The sequence below is a fragment of the Salarias fasciatus genome, chromosome 20 (assembly GCF_902148845.1).
Source record: "Salarias fasciatus chromosome 20, fSalaFa1.1, whole genome shotgun sequence".
Taxonomy (NCBI): Eukaryota; Metazoa; Chordata; class Actinopteri; order Blenniiformes; family Blenniidae; genus Salarias; species Salarias fasciatus.
In genome coordinates, this window is record NC_043764.1 from 28,681,561 (window position 1) to 28,695,360 (window position 13,800).

The window sequence follows — 13,800 nt, forward strand, 5'->3', positions numbered from 1 at the left end:
TATGGGGTTTACGTTGGCTCATTCGTATTAAATTACTAACGCCCCCCCCCCCCCGACTCTCCGCAACACTGCCACGGGGCGCTCATGTCGGGCTTGCCCAGGGTGCCTGAGAAGCCCGCGCCGGCCCTGGCTGAGAAGAATCGATAAGTGTCCGCTGCGCAGGTTTAGGGTGTGGTGCTTCCAGCATGGCATCATACCAAGACTCCAGTGGCCGTTTCTGCTCTACGACTTCCCTATGAGTAGCGTAGAGTAGAAGCAATGGAAAGAGTCTGTAGCAGGTTTATCCGGAAATGGCTGGGCGTCCCTCCAGCATTCAGCTCAGTCAACCTCTACAGCAAGTCATCAGTACTCCGGTTACTGTGCTCCTCTGTCACAGAGGAATTTAAAGCCACCAAAGCAAGGGCAGCGTGCACGCTTGTAGTCTCCAGGGACGCAAAAGTCAGGCAGGCAAGCACTGCCATTAACTGCGGCAGGAAGTGGAAACCCCTTGAAGCAGTGAAGGAAGATGAAGCCTACTGGAGGCATCAAGAAATCGTGGGCACTGTGTATCGGGGATGGCTAGGGCTCGGCGACTATAGCACCAAGAACTGGTTGAAAAGCAACACACAAGACAGAAGGTGCAAAGAGTGCGGGAGACAGCTGAAGAAGATCGTCGAATTAAAGCGGCAGGGCTGGGTTTCCAGGCGTGCTGGATGCAGTGGCGGGTGGCGGGGGGGGGGGGGGTGCTCGAGAGACCATTGTCTTGGAAGGAGCTCTGGGGAACTGACCAAGGCAAGCTGAGCCTCCTGCTGCGCACTGTGGCTGATCTCCTACCCACACCAAGCAATTTGAAGATCTGGGGCAAGGAGTAAGAGGCATCCTGTGGTCAGTGCGGTGCCAGCCTCTGCACACTGAACCACATTCTGACCAGCTGCCCAAAAGCTCTTGCAGATGAGCGCTACAGGTGGAGACATGATAAAGTCCTCACCGAGGTCGCCAAGTGGGTCGAACTACAAAGAAGCAACACCAACAAACAGCCACCAGCACCACCAAGGTATACAAGCTTCCGTCGGGAGGGCAGCAAGGTTTCTTAATAATGTCAAATAATTACCTATATGGGAATGAGTAGATCACACAGTGATTTAACCACTAAATCGTTAACAAGGTGTTATTAATCAACAATGCCACAAATGACCAATTACTGGAAATGGGCATATTACAGGAAATGAGCTGACAGAAGTTATGAATTGTGCATTAAATTAACATGTGGTTTATTCCATCCATCCATCCATTTTCTAAACCACTTACTCCTTTTCAGAGTCGCGGGTGGCTGGAGCCGATCCCAGCTGCTGCGGGTGAGGGCGGGGTACACTCTGGACAGGTCAACAGTCTGTCGCAGGGCTGATATATACAGACATACAACCATTCACACCAAGGGGCAATTTAAGGTGACCAATTGACCTGACATGCATGTTTTTGGACCGTGGGAGGAAGCCGGAGAACCCGGAGGGAACTCATGCACACACAGGGCAGAACATGCAAACTCCAAACAGAAACTCCCCGGGCCCCGGCCGGTATTTGAACCCAGAACATTCTTGCTGTGAGGCAAGAGTGCCAACTACTGCACCACCGTGCAGTCCCAGTTGTTTATTTGACAATTCCAGGGCACCACCTCGAAGAGCACAATTATCAATGCTCAGTCTCAAAAGGAGAAATTTAATTTAAGCTGGTTGTTAATCTTCAAATAAACAACTGTTAAATTATCAGAGAAGCGTGAGGTTGGCCAGAGCTGTTACAATCAAACTTGTCACAATCACAATCAAAAACCACCATGATTCGTCCAGTTCAGTTAATCAGCCTTTATTAGAAATGTCTCAGCCGAGACATTTGGTTGTGTGTGCATGTGTGATGCTTGTCTTGGCCTTCCGTTGTCCCCTCTCTGAGGAGGCCTCAGACCTCCTCAGAAGGCTCAGTTTGTGCCACATTTGCTCAAGTCCCTCAGATTAACACTTCTTATGTGAATGAGTTCTCATGTGGTTCTTCAAAGTAGACTTGTGACGGAAACATTTGCCACATGTCTCACAAGAATGAGGCTTCTCACCAGTATGAATTCTCATGTGGACCTTCAAATAACCCTGTTGACTGAACCTTTTGCCACATGTTTCACAAGAATGACGCTTCTCACCTGCATGAATTCTCTTGTGGTCGTTCAAAACACTCTGCTGACTGAAACTTTTGCCACATGTTTCAGAAGAATATGGCTTTTCACCGATGTGAGTTCCTGAGTGGCGCAACCAAGGGGTCCGTTGAGAGAAACTTTTGCCACATGTTTCACAAGAATATGGCTTCTCACCTGTGTGAATTCTCATGTGGACAAACAAATGATACCGTTTCCTGAAACTTTTGCCACATGTTTCACAAGAATGAGGCTTTTCACCTGTATGAATTGTCCTGTGGACCTTCAAAACGCTCTGCTGACTAAAACTTTTGCCACATATTTCACAAGAGTAAGGCTTCTCACCTGTGTGAATTCTCATGTGGATCAATAAATGACTCTGTCGCCTGAAACTTTTTCCACATGTTCCACAAGAATGAGGCTTCTCACCTGTGTGAGTTCCCATGTGGACCAAAAAAAGACTCGGTTGACTGAAACTTATCCCACATATGCCATAAAGTATCTTCTCATCACTGACCTTTTCGACTTTCTGACAAAACTGATGTTTTTTATGGTCGGTTTTCTCACACGTTTCTTCACAAAGAAGCTTTTCACATTCAGCCTGCTTCTCTGAAACATGAAAGCTGTTCACACTGTTTCTATGAAACACGTTGACTTTTTTCAGCTTTGCATTTCCAGTTGATTCTGAGTCGGTGTGTCTTTTCACATGGTGGACTTCAGAGTCCTGAGAGAGGAACTGCTCAGTCTCTGGTACTCCTGGTTCACTCAGGTCACTTTGATCCTCAACAGAAGGAACCTTAAAGGTTTCACTTTCAACCTTCAGAATAAATGGTTCTCCCTTCTGGCTGGAACTGAGTTCCTCGTGTTCCTCAGTCTGTGAAGATTCTGGTTCCTCCTGCTCCTCCTTAAACTGATGAAGTCCTGGTTCTTCTTTTTCTTCTTTGATATGTGAAGGTTCTGGTTCTTCCTGTTTTATCTGTGGAGGTTCAGGTTCTTCCTCTTCGATGTGCCGAGGTTCTGGTTCATCTTCTTTTTTCTGTGGAGGTTTTGGTTCTTCATTTTTGAAATGTGGAAGTTCTGGGTCTTCTTGTTTTATATGTGGAAGTTCTGATTCTTGTTTTATCTGTGGAGGTTCTGGCTCATCCTGTCCTAGACAGTAGTTTGTTTCCTGTTTACGGAGCTGCTCCTCTCTGCAGTCATGGTCCTGTTGGAGCTCTGCAAGGAAACAAAAGCAGGAAATACAAGATTATCTCTACAGTTCACCTTAAAAAAACTAACTCCGGCAGTCAATCTGAAAACTTTCATTCAAAATTCAAAAACACAGTACAGTCCCACTGTTACCTATTGTTCATCTTTAGCTGCTGGCTGATTACTTATTTGGATTAACTTTTTTGAGGCGGTGTATTCACTCACCTGCAACATTCTGTTGATTGTTTAATACACCACCTGAGGTGGAGGGATAATGAGACATCCTGCTTTTAAATGTTGTCAGGAAATGCCTCTTCAAACAACATCAACATCCACAACTTTACTGGGCAAACCAGTGAGGGGAAAAGTCGTCATCGTTCCATCAAGCACGTCTGCTCACAGCGTTTCCATACCTGTTCTGGTTAACTTGATTTGAGGATTCCAGTTGACTTCCAGCATTCTGTGTTGACGACCAATCTCCTCCTCGTACTGAACCACAGTTTGTTGAAACAGGGTGAATATCTCCTCAGCAGCAGCAGTTAGTCTCTGGGTGGTCAAGTCTCTCACAGAGTGGTGGGAATCGTCTCCTTCAGCATCAGTAACAGTCACCTCAACAACATCCTCCTCCTCTTTAATGTGTGGAGCTTCATGTTCCTCCTGCTCCAGACTGGAGCTCGTCTTCTGGTGACCAATGTGTTGCTGTGGACTCTCTGGAGGGAGACAAGACAAAAGTCACTGATGTGATGGATGTGAAGGTTTTACACTAGCCATGTTTACAGTACAATCAGATTGTAAGGTGAAGCGAACTGTAAATGTGTCTTATATCCACCCAAGTGGATCTGCTTCACTATCCGATTGTACGAGGTGGTCAACACTGGTCGATAATCTGTTCTGTGTCTCATATATACAGTCCTTGACAGCCGAGCATATTAAACGAGGGATTATTTGTTCGGCGCATGCGTTCCCCCGTATGTAGAGATGTGACGACGTGCGCAGTAAATGGGAAGCAGCAAAGTCAAAAACAAGCAGAAGACCTCGACGGTGGTTGAGAAACACTTTTTTTTTTTATAAATAAAAACCCAGAGAGAACAAACACTCGAGAGGCCAGATTGCCGAAAATCACGCAAAAGCGAGCTGCTCAAAGAGCCCCGTGATAGACTATGAGTTAATACAGACACCAGTTAATTCGAAAGATCAGCAGGCGTAGTGGACCGCCAGTTCACCGAGACGTGCCGCTCGGCTGGACGGTGCTCCGGCCGGGGGAGCCGGGGGAGCCCTTTGAGTAGCATATCATGGAGATGCGTTTGAGCAGATATCCAGCAGATGAAAACACTCTGCTCGGCGCTGAGGACTGCTGGCTGCAAAGCTAACGAGCTCCAAGTTCCGTGGGACACTTTGTGTGCATGTCACAGGACGCTGTATAATTCGCTTCACCCAGGGCCCTTGTAAACGAGGATTCATCGTGGATCGCTTTGTATGCTGTCCATGGATACATGTGTGTTTAACACGATTGCTTTCAATCAGACTGAAAAACATCCATGAAAACTGGCCTGTGACATGCTCAAAAAGTCTCACGAGGAACTTTCAGGTCTTTAGCTTTGCAGCCAGCAGTCCTCAGCGCGGAGCAGAGTGCTTTTATCTGCTGGATATCTGCTCATAAAATGTCCAACATCTCTATGATAAGCTGCTCAAGGAGCAGGCGCTCCCCTGGCCGGAGTACCGCCCTGCCGAGCAGCACGTCTCGGTGTGTACACGGTGTGAATTAATTGGTGTCCATGTTAACTTGTGACCAACAGATGTTGAAATGCCGAGTGAAACTTGGAGTCGTTCTAGCAAACGTTGGTTATCTACAGTTACAGTAAATTTTTACGTTTACAAGTTTAGATGTTGTAGAACAAACAACGTGATGTAGTCATTATACACATTAGAAGAATGAACGGTTTTGTACTTCATCACTGCCGGAAAGTCAAATGACACCAAAATGGCACAAAACAACTCTATGACCGGACCAGCTCTGTGTTGCCAGATTGGGCGGGTTTCTGCCAAATAAAGCTTCTTTTTTGAACACGTCGGATGGGTTGATGAAATGATAATGTGTTTATGACGTGTTTTTTTATCATACAAATACGGTTTTAATGTGCATTTTCAACCAAGATGGTGGTTTGGGCTGCATTCTATTGAGTTAAACGGGTTTAATATTGTTAACGGGGAGAGCGACAGATCTAGCAACCTCCTCCAGTAGACTGCAGAGGCACCGCAGACGGTGCTGCGGTGATTCCGTCCCATAGACGGAACACAGCCATAACGGTTGTTCTGTTGTACATGATTTTTCTGAAGGCCATACAAATCGCTGACTTAAAGAAGGAAGACAGGCTCTCCGCCATGCTCGATGTGCGCGCACACAATAACAGTTTGTGTCGTGAGTTACGGAAGCCTCACATAGACAAAAGTGCAGCAAACGAGGAAAGTTGGCTCGACCCAGGGAGCGACCGTGTTCTCACTGCATCTAGATCGAGCCGGGGTCAACCTCAGACCTCCTCCTCGAAGCGGGCCCGGCTCGACCCAAAATTACGTCGACCCAAAGTGAAAAACGTGTTCACACTGTCGCTCCCGACTCGACCACAGGCTGCTACGTCAGTTAGGTTGAGCCAAATACCTTTGGTGTGAACACAGCCTTACTTTAACATCTGCTGTTATCAGCATGTGTTTACACATTATTCTGCCATCACTTGTTAACATGGGAACCAGCTAATCCATAACACCCACTCAGTGGTCACTTGAAGTCGATCATTGAGCTCTTTGAACGACTTGCTGTTGCGCGATTTGTGGTCGTCTCGCCTCTCCAGTGTTTGTTCTCTCAGTGTTTTTATTAAAACAGTGTTTCTCAACAACTGTGAAGTTGTTCTGCTTGTCTTTGACTTTCTTGCTTCCCGTTTACTGCACACGTCATCACGTCACTATGCATGCACGGAACAAATAATCCCACGTTTAGTCTGCTCGGCTGTCATGCGGCGTTTATATGAGACACGGAGCAGATTGTCGACCGGTGTACACCATCTCGTACAATCGGCAACGAAATACAATCCGCTCCAGTGAAGCAGATCTGTCAGGGGCCAAAAGCATAATCTGTTTTTCTGGCCAAACCAAAAAACGAAAAGGAAAAAACGGCTCAATTTTCCTTTTTTCGTTTTCAACCACAAACAAAAAAACGTTTTTTTTCTTTCTCAATTCAAAACCAAAAACGAAACCAACACAAGCAAATTACGGGCGAATTTTGTTTTTTGGATTCAATTTTTCATTTTTTCGTTTCAGGTCTCAAAACCAAAAAACGGAAGCACGTGACCCCTGACGTCACGGGTCAAATGGACTCCCTACCAAAATAAAAGCCTTACTAACAAATGGGTAATAAAAGATAAATTACGTTAAATAGCGTTTTTATTTTTGCACAGCATTTATTGCATACACTACTAGGCTTGTAATAACGTTAGAAAATAATAATAATAACTATTATTATTAACAACAATACTTATGGCGTAGTTACAAAAGCCAAATTTAAAAAGTTGCATGTGGCATACAACGATGCCTTTAGGCTTGTAATGAAGGTCCCTCGGTGGACCAGTGCGAGCCGGTTGTTTGTGCAAAATAATGTCAGAACACTGAATGCTGTTGTTAGAAATTTTATTTTTAAGTTTATTAAGCGACATATGGACTCTGATGATAAAATTATTCAAGCTTTTGTTAAACCTGGGCAGAGCAGTGTCTGGAGCTGTGCTCTGGAGACACTGGAGAGAGTGTTTATTTAGTTTATATGTGTAGTGATCTTTTTCTGTTTTGTTGCTGTCTTCAGTATTTGTGTGTAATTTTATGAACCATTTTGAGTCTGGAATAAAGAAGACAGAAAGAAGAAAGAGGAGCATGCCGCTGTTTGTCCATAGGAGCACTGAACGCACTGGACACAGAAGCGTAGTGGAGGCGCCGCACGCGCCACGAACAGCCAAGCGCCGGCGCTTGGCTGTTCGTATTGGAGGTGTATCTGCTGCCTGCGCTCTCCGCGCTGGTCACACATCGACTGTACTCGGCTGGATCCGTCTGCTCTCGGTTTTCCTGTCTCGCTCTGCCAGTATGGATGTGTGTGTTTTGGTGACCTGTGGAGAGACTTTTTCTCCTCCTGTCCTTTTTTTCTGCATCACGTGAATCTCTGTCGCTGTGTGTGTGTGTGTGTGTGTGTGTGTGTGTGTGTGTGTGTTTGATTGGGTGCCTACGTGCGTATGTCTGTTTGTGTGTGTGTCCACCCCTCTTGTGATTCGACCCAAGTGACAAATTATAGACGGACAAGCAACACCGTAACTAATCGTCATTTAATTTATTTTATTTTTAAGATTGACCGGATTCTCTTGCCTTTTCTGTTTCCGACTTCCTGTCTGGTCCGATCTGCTTGATCCAGCTTGACATATGGCGCTCCCGGCGCTTGCGACTTGCATGAAAAATAGAACGAAGCGGAGCGGGCGCACGCGGCGCTCCCCTGCGCGTTGTATGCGGCCAGCCAGATAGGTTAACATGGGAGGCGATCAGAAGCACGCGGCGCTTCCACGTCCAGTGCATTCGAGCCGTCAGTCCCTCAACTGAGTACTGGATTTTCTTCTAAATTGGCTCACACTGCCATCTACTGGGCAAAAAAGGGAAACATTTCTCATCAGCACACGCCATGCAGCTGACATGTCACAAAGTTAAAATGACCCACGTATTTTATGATCAACAGACATGTCACACTTATCGAAAAGGTGAACACTTAACGATCTCGCGTCCGCGAATTAGATGTATGCAGGCCAGGCAGCAGACCTGTAATTATTATTATTATTATTGTAGCAGTAGTAGTATTGTTGTTAAAATAATAATGATTATTTTGTAACATTATTACAAGCCTAGTAGTGTATGCAATAAATGCTGTGCAAAAATAAAAACGCTATTTAACGTAATTTATCATTTATTACCCATTTATTAGTAAGGCTTTTATTTTGGTAGGGAGTCCATTTGACCCGTGACGTCAGGGGTCACGTGCTTCCGTTTTTTGGTTTTGAGACCTGAAACGAAAAAACGAAAAATTGAATCCAAAAAACAAAATTCGGCCGTAATTTGCTTGTGTTGGTTTCGTTTTTGGTTTTGAATTGAGAAAGAAAAAAGAAGTTTTTTTCGTTTTTGGTTGAAAACGAAAAAAGGAAAATTGAGCCGTTTTTTTCCTTTTTTCGTTTGTTGGTTTGGTCAGAAAAACAGATTATACTTTTGGCCCCTGACCCAGATCCACACGGGCGTTTAAATGACACAATTACAATCCGCTCCGCCCTACAAGCCGATTATATGGGGCCCATGTAAACGTAAACAGGACAGGATACACTGAAATCAGAAACATTCAAAAACAAACAAAAAAAAATGCTCATTTCAGTAAAACTGAAGGTACCTGTGGGGTTTAAAGAATAAATAGGAAAACTTTTGGGATGCAACATTACTTTCTGAGCTTTGAAACCTCTGGGAAGTTTACAATATGATGTGGTTCAGACTGTTTTTTTCCGAGCAACACTTGAACGCGTCATTACTCTGAACGATTTACTGAAATGTCTGTATTATAAACGTGAACCGTAAAATCTGCACAAACGCTTGTTAGCTCAGATTGAGTGTAAATAAATCACTTCCTCAGTTTGCAAACAGCTCAAACACCGTTTCCTCTGTTTCTGATACAGATGCTGTTTAATACTGAAGGTTTCTGTTTCTTCACTGTGAACAAGAACTGCAGCTGCAGCCTCGTTTCTGTCTGCCAGCTTTAAAATAAATGTAACAATCCTCCAGGAGCCACATTCATGTGTTCATTCTCACGTTTCAATACCTGTTTGATCTCCGCTGATTTGAGATTTCCGTTTGATTTCCAGCAGTTTTCTCTGTCGATAAATCTCCTCCTCGAAATGGACGAGAGTTTGTTGAAACACGGTGAATATTTCTCCAGCAGCAGCAGTTAGTCGCTGGTTGATAAACTCTCTCAAAGCCTGAACTGAACTCATTGTTGCTGCACGAGGTGAAAAGTTTCCTCTGAGAGACACAGCAACACAGCCGCTACGACTTCTTCTTCTCTCACTAACTTGGAGGATCACAAACAATGTTCATCTTCACACTGACTCCTGCTGGACACAGGGGGAACTGCAGGTTATCAGCTGTCCCTGAAATCATTGGAGCTCTTTATGAATTGAACAAGTCACTCTTTTTCTCCTTCTTGAATTTTTTTTTTAAATAACTGTCGATTTAATTATCATAATCTTTCAGACTTCATCAAGTAAATAAGTTGCTACACGAAGCCTGGAATTTATCATCACTTGTACAATTTCCAGATGCATGGGATAATTTTGGGAATCATCACCACTTGATTACAGAGTTTAAAATAGATGAGGAATGTAAATCTTACCCCCACTGCCCACCGCTCTAAAAAAGGAAAAAGAAAAAAAAGAAAGAAAAGAAACTGAATAATTTGGAAAGTTTTATGTGTCTCTGATCTTCTCATTAAAATTGTTTTCCTGCTTTAACACATTACAACAATTTTCACTGGCAGAGTTAAAAAAAAACTTTCAAAGTTGATGTTTACTTATTCAGTGGCAGAATATGTTGGACCACTGCCGATGGCCAATTTTTCTTTTCTTTTTTTTTCCACATTTTGAACAAATGAACAAATAGAGCATAAACAATAATGGCAATATCACAAAACAATATCAGCAATTTACTTTGACGCTGCAGACATATATCACCTCCAAATAGTTAAAGTCACAACAAATAACTCAGTAAAAAGGAGGAGCCAAAAAATATCAAAAAACAATAGCAAAACAAAATTAAAACCTGAGCATTTATATTATCATACAAAAATTAATCAAGTAGATCATAAGAATATGTATTCTGATATTATAAAGCAGAGCTTATTTTCTTGGGCATTGTTGACCTTCTTTATACTTTTAAGTAGCAAAGAGAGATCATTTTTCAAATCAGGCCATGATGGGGAAAATTTGTCATCCGGGATTTATGGATAGAAAATGTAGTTACAATAATGATATTATTCACCTAAAATTCCTTTTTTATCTTTCAGGTAAACACCAACCTGTATGTTTTGGAAAGTGAAGAAGTCTATATTTACAGAGTGGATGTCAACCACTGATGAACGGATTTCCAAAGGTTTTGGACTGTGGTAAGAATACATGCTCTGTTGTTTCCAAATGGTTTTCACATAGGTGATATATTTCGGCATCAATTTTGAATAAATTAATTCGCAGGATAAATTCCTTTGAGAATTTTGAAGTGTAGCTACTTCTTTATATTTAGGAGGGATTGGAATTTTAGGAATTTAGTCCAAATAACCACAATTTTATTTGTGGTGCAGTCTTTGAAGTTTTGTATCTTCATTTTTGTTCCAGGGTAAATTGAATTGACAAAACAAAATCTGAGAAATGAATTATTACATCTTTTCTGTAAAAAAATCTACACAATTGCTGTTTAAATGTGGTAATTTTGGCACTAGACTATATTGTCTAAATAAGATCTAATCAAATTAATCAACTCTTTTGGAATATTTTTGTCACCTTCTTATATTCTCTTGTAGTACAATTTAGATTAAATTTATTGTTAAATTGTATCTAAAACAAGTGTGTCACCTCCTTCATCCAACAGATGCACAATTGACAAAATTTGTTTGGCCATCCAGTCCTCCATGACCACAGACCTTCCTCTGAATAAAATTACTCTATTGTTCCATAAACAGACGTTGTACGGGCTAAAGTTATGTTTATACATAATTTTCCCATAAGACAAATCCAGTTGGTGAAAGACAGACAGTTTAACAGGTCCTTCAGAAATTACGAAGTCACATTTTAGTAACAGATCAATGTCACCCAGTTCTGTAAAGACAAATGAAGGTAATGAGAACCAGATCTGTTCACCGTTCATCAAAAAGGATTCAAGCCATTTCATTTTTAGAACACCATCCATAATTTCAAAATCCATGGCTTTTATTCCACCTTCTTCATATCTCCTGAACAAATCACTTTTCAAAATGTCAAAAAAACATTCATCTGGTGATCTCTGGTTACATCTGGTTATTTTGACAATAAGGCTGAATCCCATTTCTCCCCTTAGTCCTCCCCCTTGGCCCTACCCCAAAAACAGATTCTCCCGAGGCACATTCCAAACAGAGGGGTATGATCCAATGGTGACCGGTGGTGAGGGGCACTTGTTTTGGCTGCCTACACCGCGAGAGGCGGGCGGGGTTAGTTCACTTCCGCATTGGCGGGAGCGATCGTTTCCACACCCGCGCATTCCAGGCGCATTCCAAACACAACAGATAGACGATTATTTTCAATAAACTGGTCTGTTCAACACTGCCCGCCTGGAATGCGCGAGTGGGAAACGAGCGCTCCCGCCAATTAAATTAACAAAATTAAATGAACAGACATTAGGGACGCTTTGGAGGCCTTTTTAAATTGAGCGCCCTAATCCAGCAGCGGAGGTCTTCTTCTTTAGACGGAGGTGGGTGCAATGTGAATGCTGGCCCGCAGCATTCAGATCTGGGCTTCCCTTGCCCTAAACAATTTTGAGAAAGCGAAAGTTTCATCTTCTTAAAGTTGCTGTGGCATCCATGGACGGAGCAGATGAGGCTGGTCATGTTCAGACTTAAAGCTGCTGTAGGCAGGATTTTGCTAGTCAATGCTAATTTTTCTGTTTTCTTTGGATTAAATGTTAGAGTATCCATTGATAATCCTTTAGGAGTGCAGCATAATTGCACTACCGCGAGGGCGCAGCGTTTCCATCTGTCTCTGTTCTGAGCTGAAAAGGAATCTCTATAGCTCCAGGTATCTTTGACCAATCACAAGAGCCCATGAGGCTCTAACGGTGATTGGTCGAGGGGCGTTCGTCGCACGTTCTTGTGGGAGGGGCTTAACTTGCGTAAGGGCGTGATGTCAGAGAAAGCAGGACAGGATTGGCTGTGTTGGGTTTCAAATCGCCATCTTAGCTGGGTCAAATCGCCATCTTGCTTAGGTAACCCAAAGCAAGATGGCGGAGATGCAGAATCCTGCCTACAGCACCCTTAATAAAAGTGAGCAATATAGCTGGCTAACTCGATGTGAACACAGCGCAAAGCCGGCAAACCGGAAGTTGCAACACGTCACACACCAGCCACGTTGGAGTGAAAACAAACCAGGAGCAGCACAGTGTGTCTGGTGTGTGTGTGTTAAAAAAAAAAAAAAAAAAATATATATATATATATATATATATATATAGAATCTGAAAGGAAAGTCAATCATTACCATATTGACAAAATAATTATATTTGTTACATTCAAATTGAACACATTTAATACATTTAAATTTGTCCTTAATGTGCTTATCACTTATTGACTGACAAACATCTTCATGAATCATTGCAGTGATATGATAATCAGTCTCTTTTGTAACCTTCTTTCTAATGTGGAGGCACTGATCAATATACAGCAGTCCCAGCAGGTTGAACACATTCATGATACAATTACCAGTGCAGGTCAATACTGGTGCATAAGCCTCTTAACACTCCAAAAATGTTTTTAAGGCATGAATGTACACTTTTTAATGAAGAAAAATACATGGACTTAAGATAGAAAGAGCAACATAAACGTCGAATAGCTAACACTGAGCACACTGTCAGGTTCTTTCCCCTTAAATAGTTGAACAAAATTAGGACACGAAAACACAATTAATCAGGCAGAGTCAAAATTACTTGCAAGGAGAGAAAAAACGTTCGCTCGGTTGAGCTCACTTACTTTCTCTGTCGGAGAAACTTTTCCTCCCAGCTTTCATTCACAAATACAGGGTGGGGCTTACAAGTGTTTCTTGGATAAAGGTTGGTTTCAACATCCTGCTTTGTATGGAAACAATGGAACAGACGCAATCAGTCACAACAGATGCAGTCATTTACAACAGGAAAAGGATAACGCGCTCAGTGAGCATAGATAAGACATCATCAGCGTGACGGAGCACAGCGAGGTAAACAATGGACAGAAGAACTGTCCCCGTTACCTGTCGACAAATCTCTTCCCCACGGATCAAGAGAAGCTCTCTGGTCTCGCTGTCTTGCCAATGCTGGGTCGTCTTGACAACGGCTATCTCATGCTGTGTCCAGAAACAACAATAAGTGCGCTAATGTAGCCATGCTACGTCGATCCAGGTCTGGCTTTCACACTGAAGCCGATCGGAGGCGAGCCGATTAAAACCCGGGTCGCTTGCAAGGTCAATCCAAATGCCACTGAAACCCTTTCTCACTGCCATCATGAACCGATTATTAGCGGGTTTAAATGAGTTTTTTGGCCAGTGGGAAAGGGGAAAAAGACGCATAACATCCTGTTCATGTGTTTGGGGTTATTTATTCCTTTTGACACTGTTTATATGTATTTTTTACACTTA

At 43.0% G+C, this 13,800-nt stretch overlaps 1 protein-coding gene across 1 annotated transcript; it reads right to left on the reverse strand.

Annotated features, from left to right (window-relative positions):
- Window positions 1-1,863: 1,863 nt before the first annotated feature.
- On the reverse strand, window positions 1,864-9,439 carry LOC115408249 (zinc finger protein 436-like). The gene is made up of 3 exons (XM_030118893.1): window positions 9,222-9,439; window positions 3,757-4,053; window positions 1,864-3,370 (listed from the first exon to the last, which is right to left on the reverse strand). The coding sequence occupies exons 1-3, from the start codon at window positions 9,391-9,393 to the stop codon at window positions 1,983-1,985; spliced, it is 1,857 nt and encodes a 618-aa protein (XP_029974753.1). The 5' UTR covers window positions 9,394-9,439; the 3' UTR covers window positions 1,864-1,982.
- Between the last annotated feature and the right edge of the window lie 4,361 nt (window positions 9,440-13,800).

What these genes read in the sequence shown, in the direction of transcription:
- LOC115408249 (XM_030118893.1), bottom strand. Translation starts at nt 9,393, where the DNA reads ATGAGTTCAGTTCAGGCTTTGAGAGAGTTTATCAACCAGCGACTAACT. An exon ending in AATCAGCGGAGATCAAACAG is followed by an intron (nt 4,054 to 9,221) that starts GTATTGAAACGT and finishes GTCTCCCTCCAG; the next exon opens with AGAGTCCACAGCAACACATT. An exon ending in AATCAAGTTAACCAGAACAG is followed by an intron (nt 3,371 to 3,756) that starts GTATGGAAACGC and finishes GTTTCCTTGCAG; the next exon opens with AGCTCCAACAGGACCATGAC.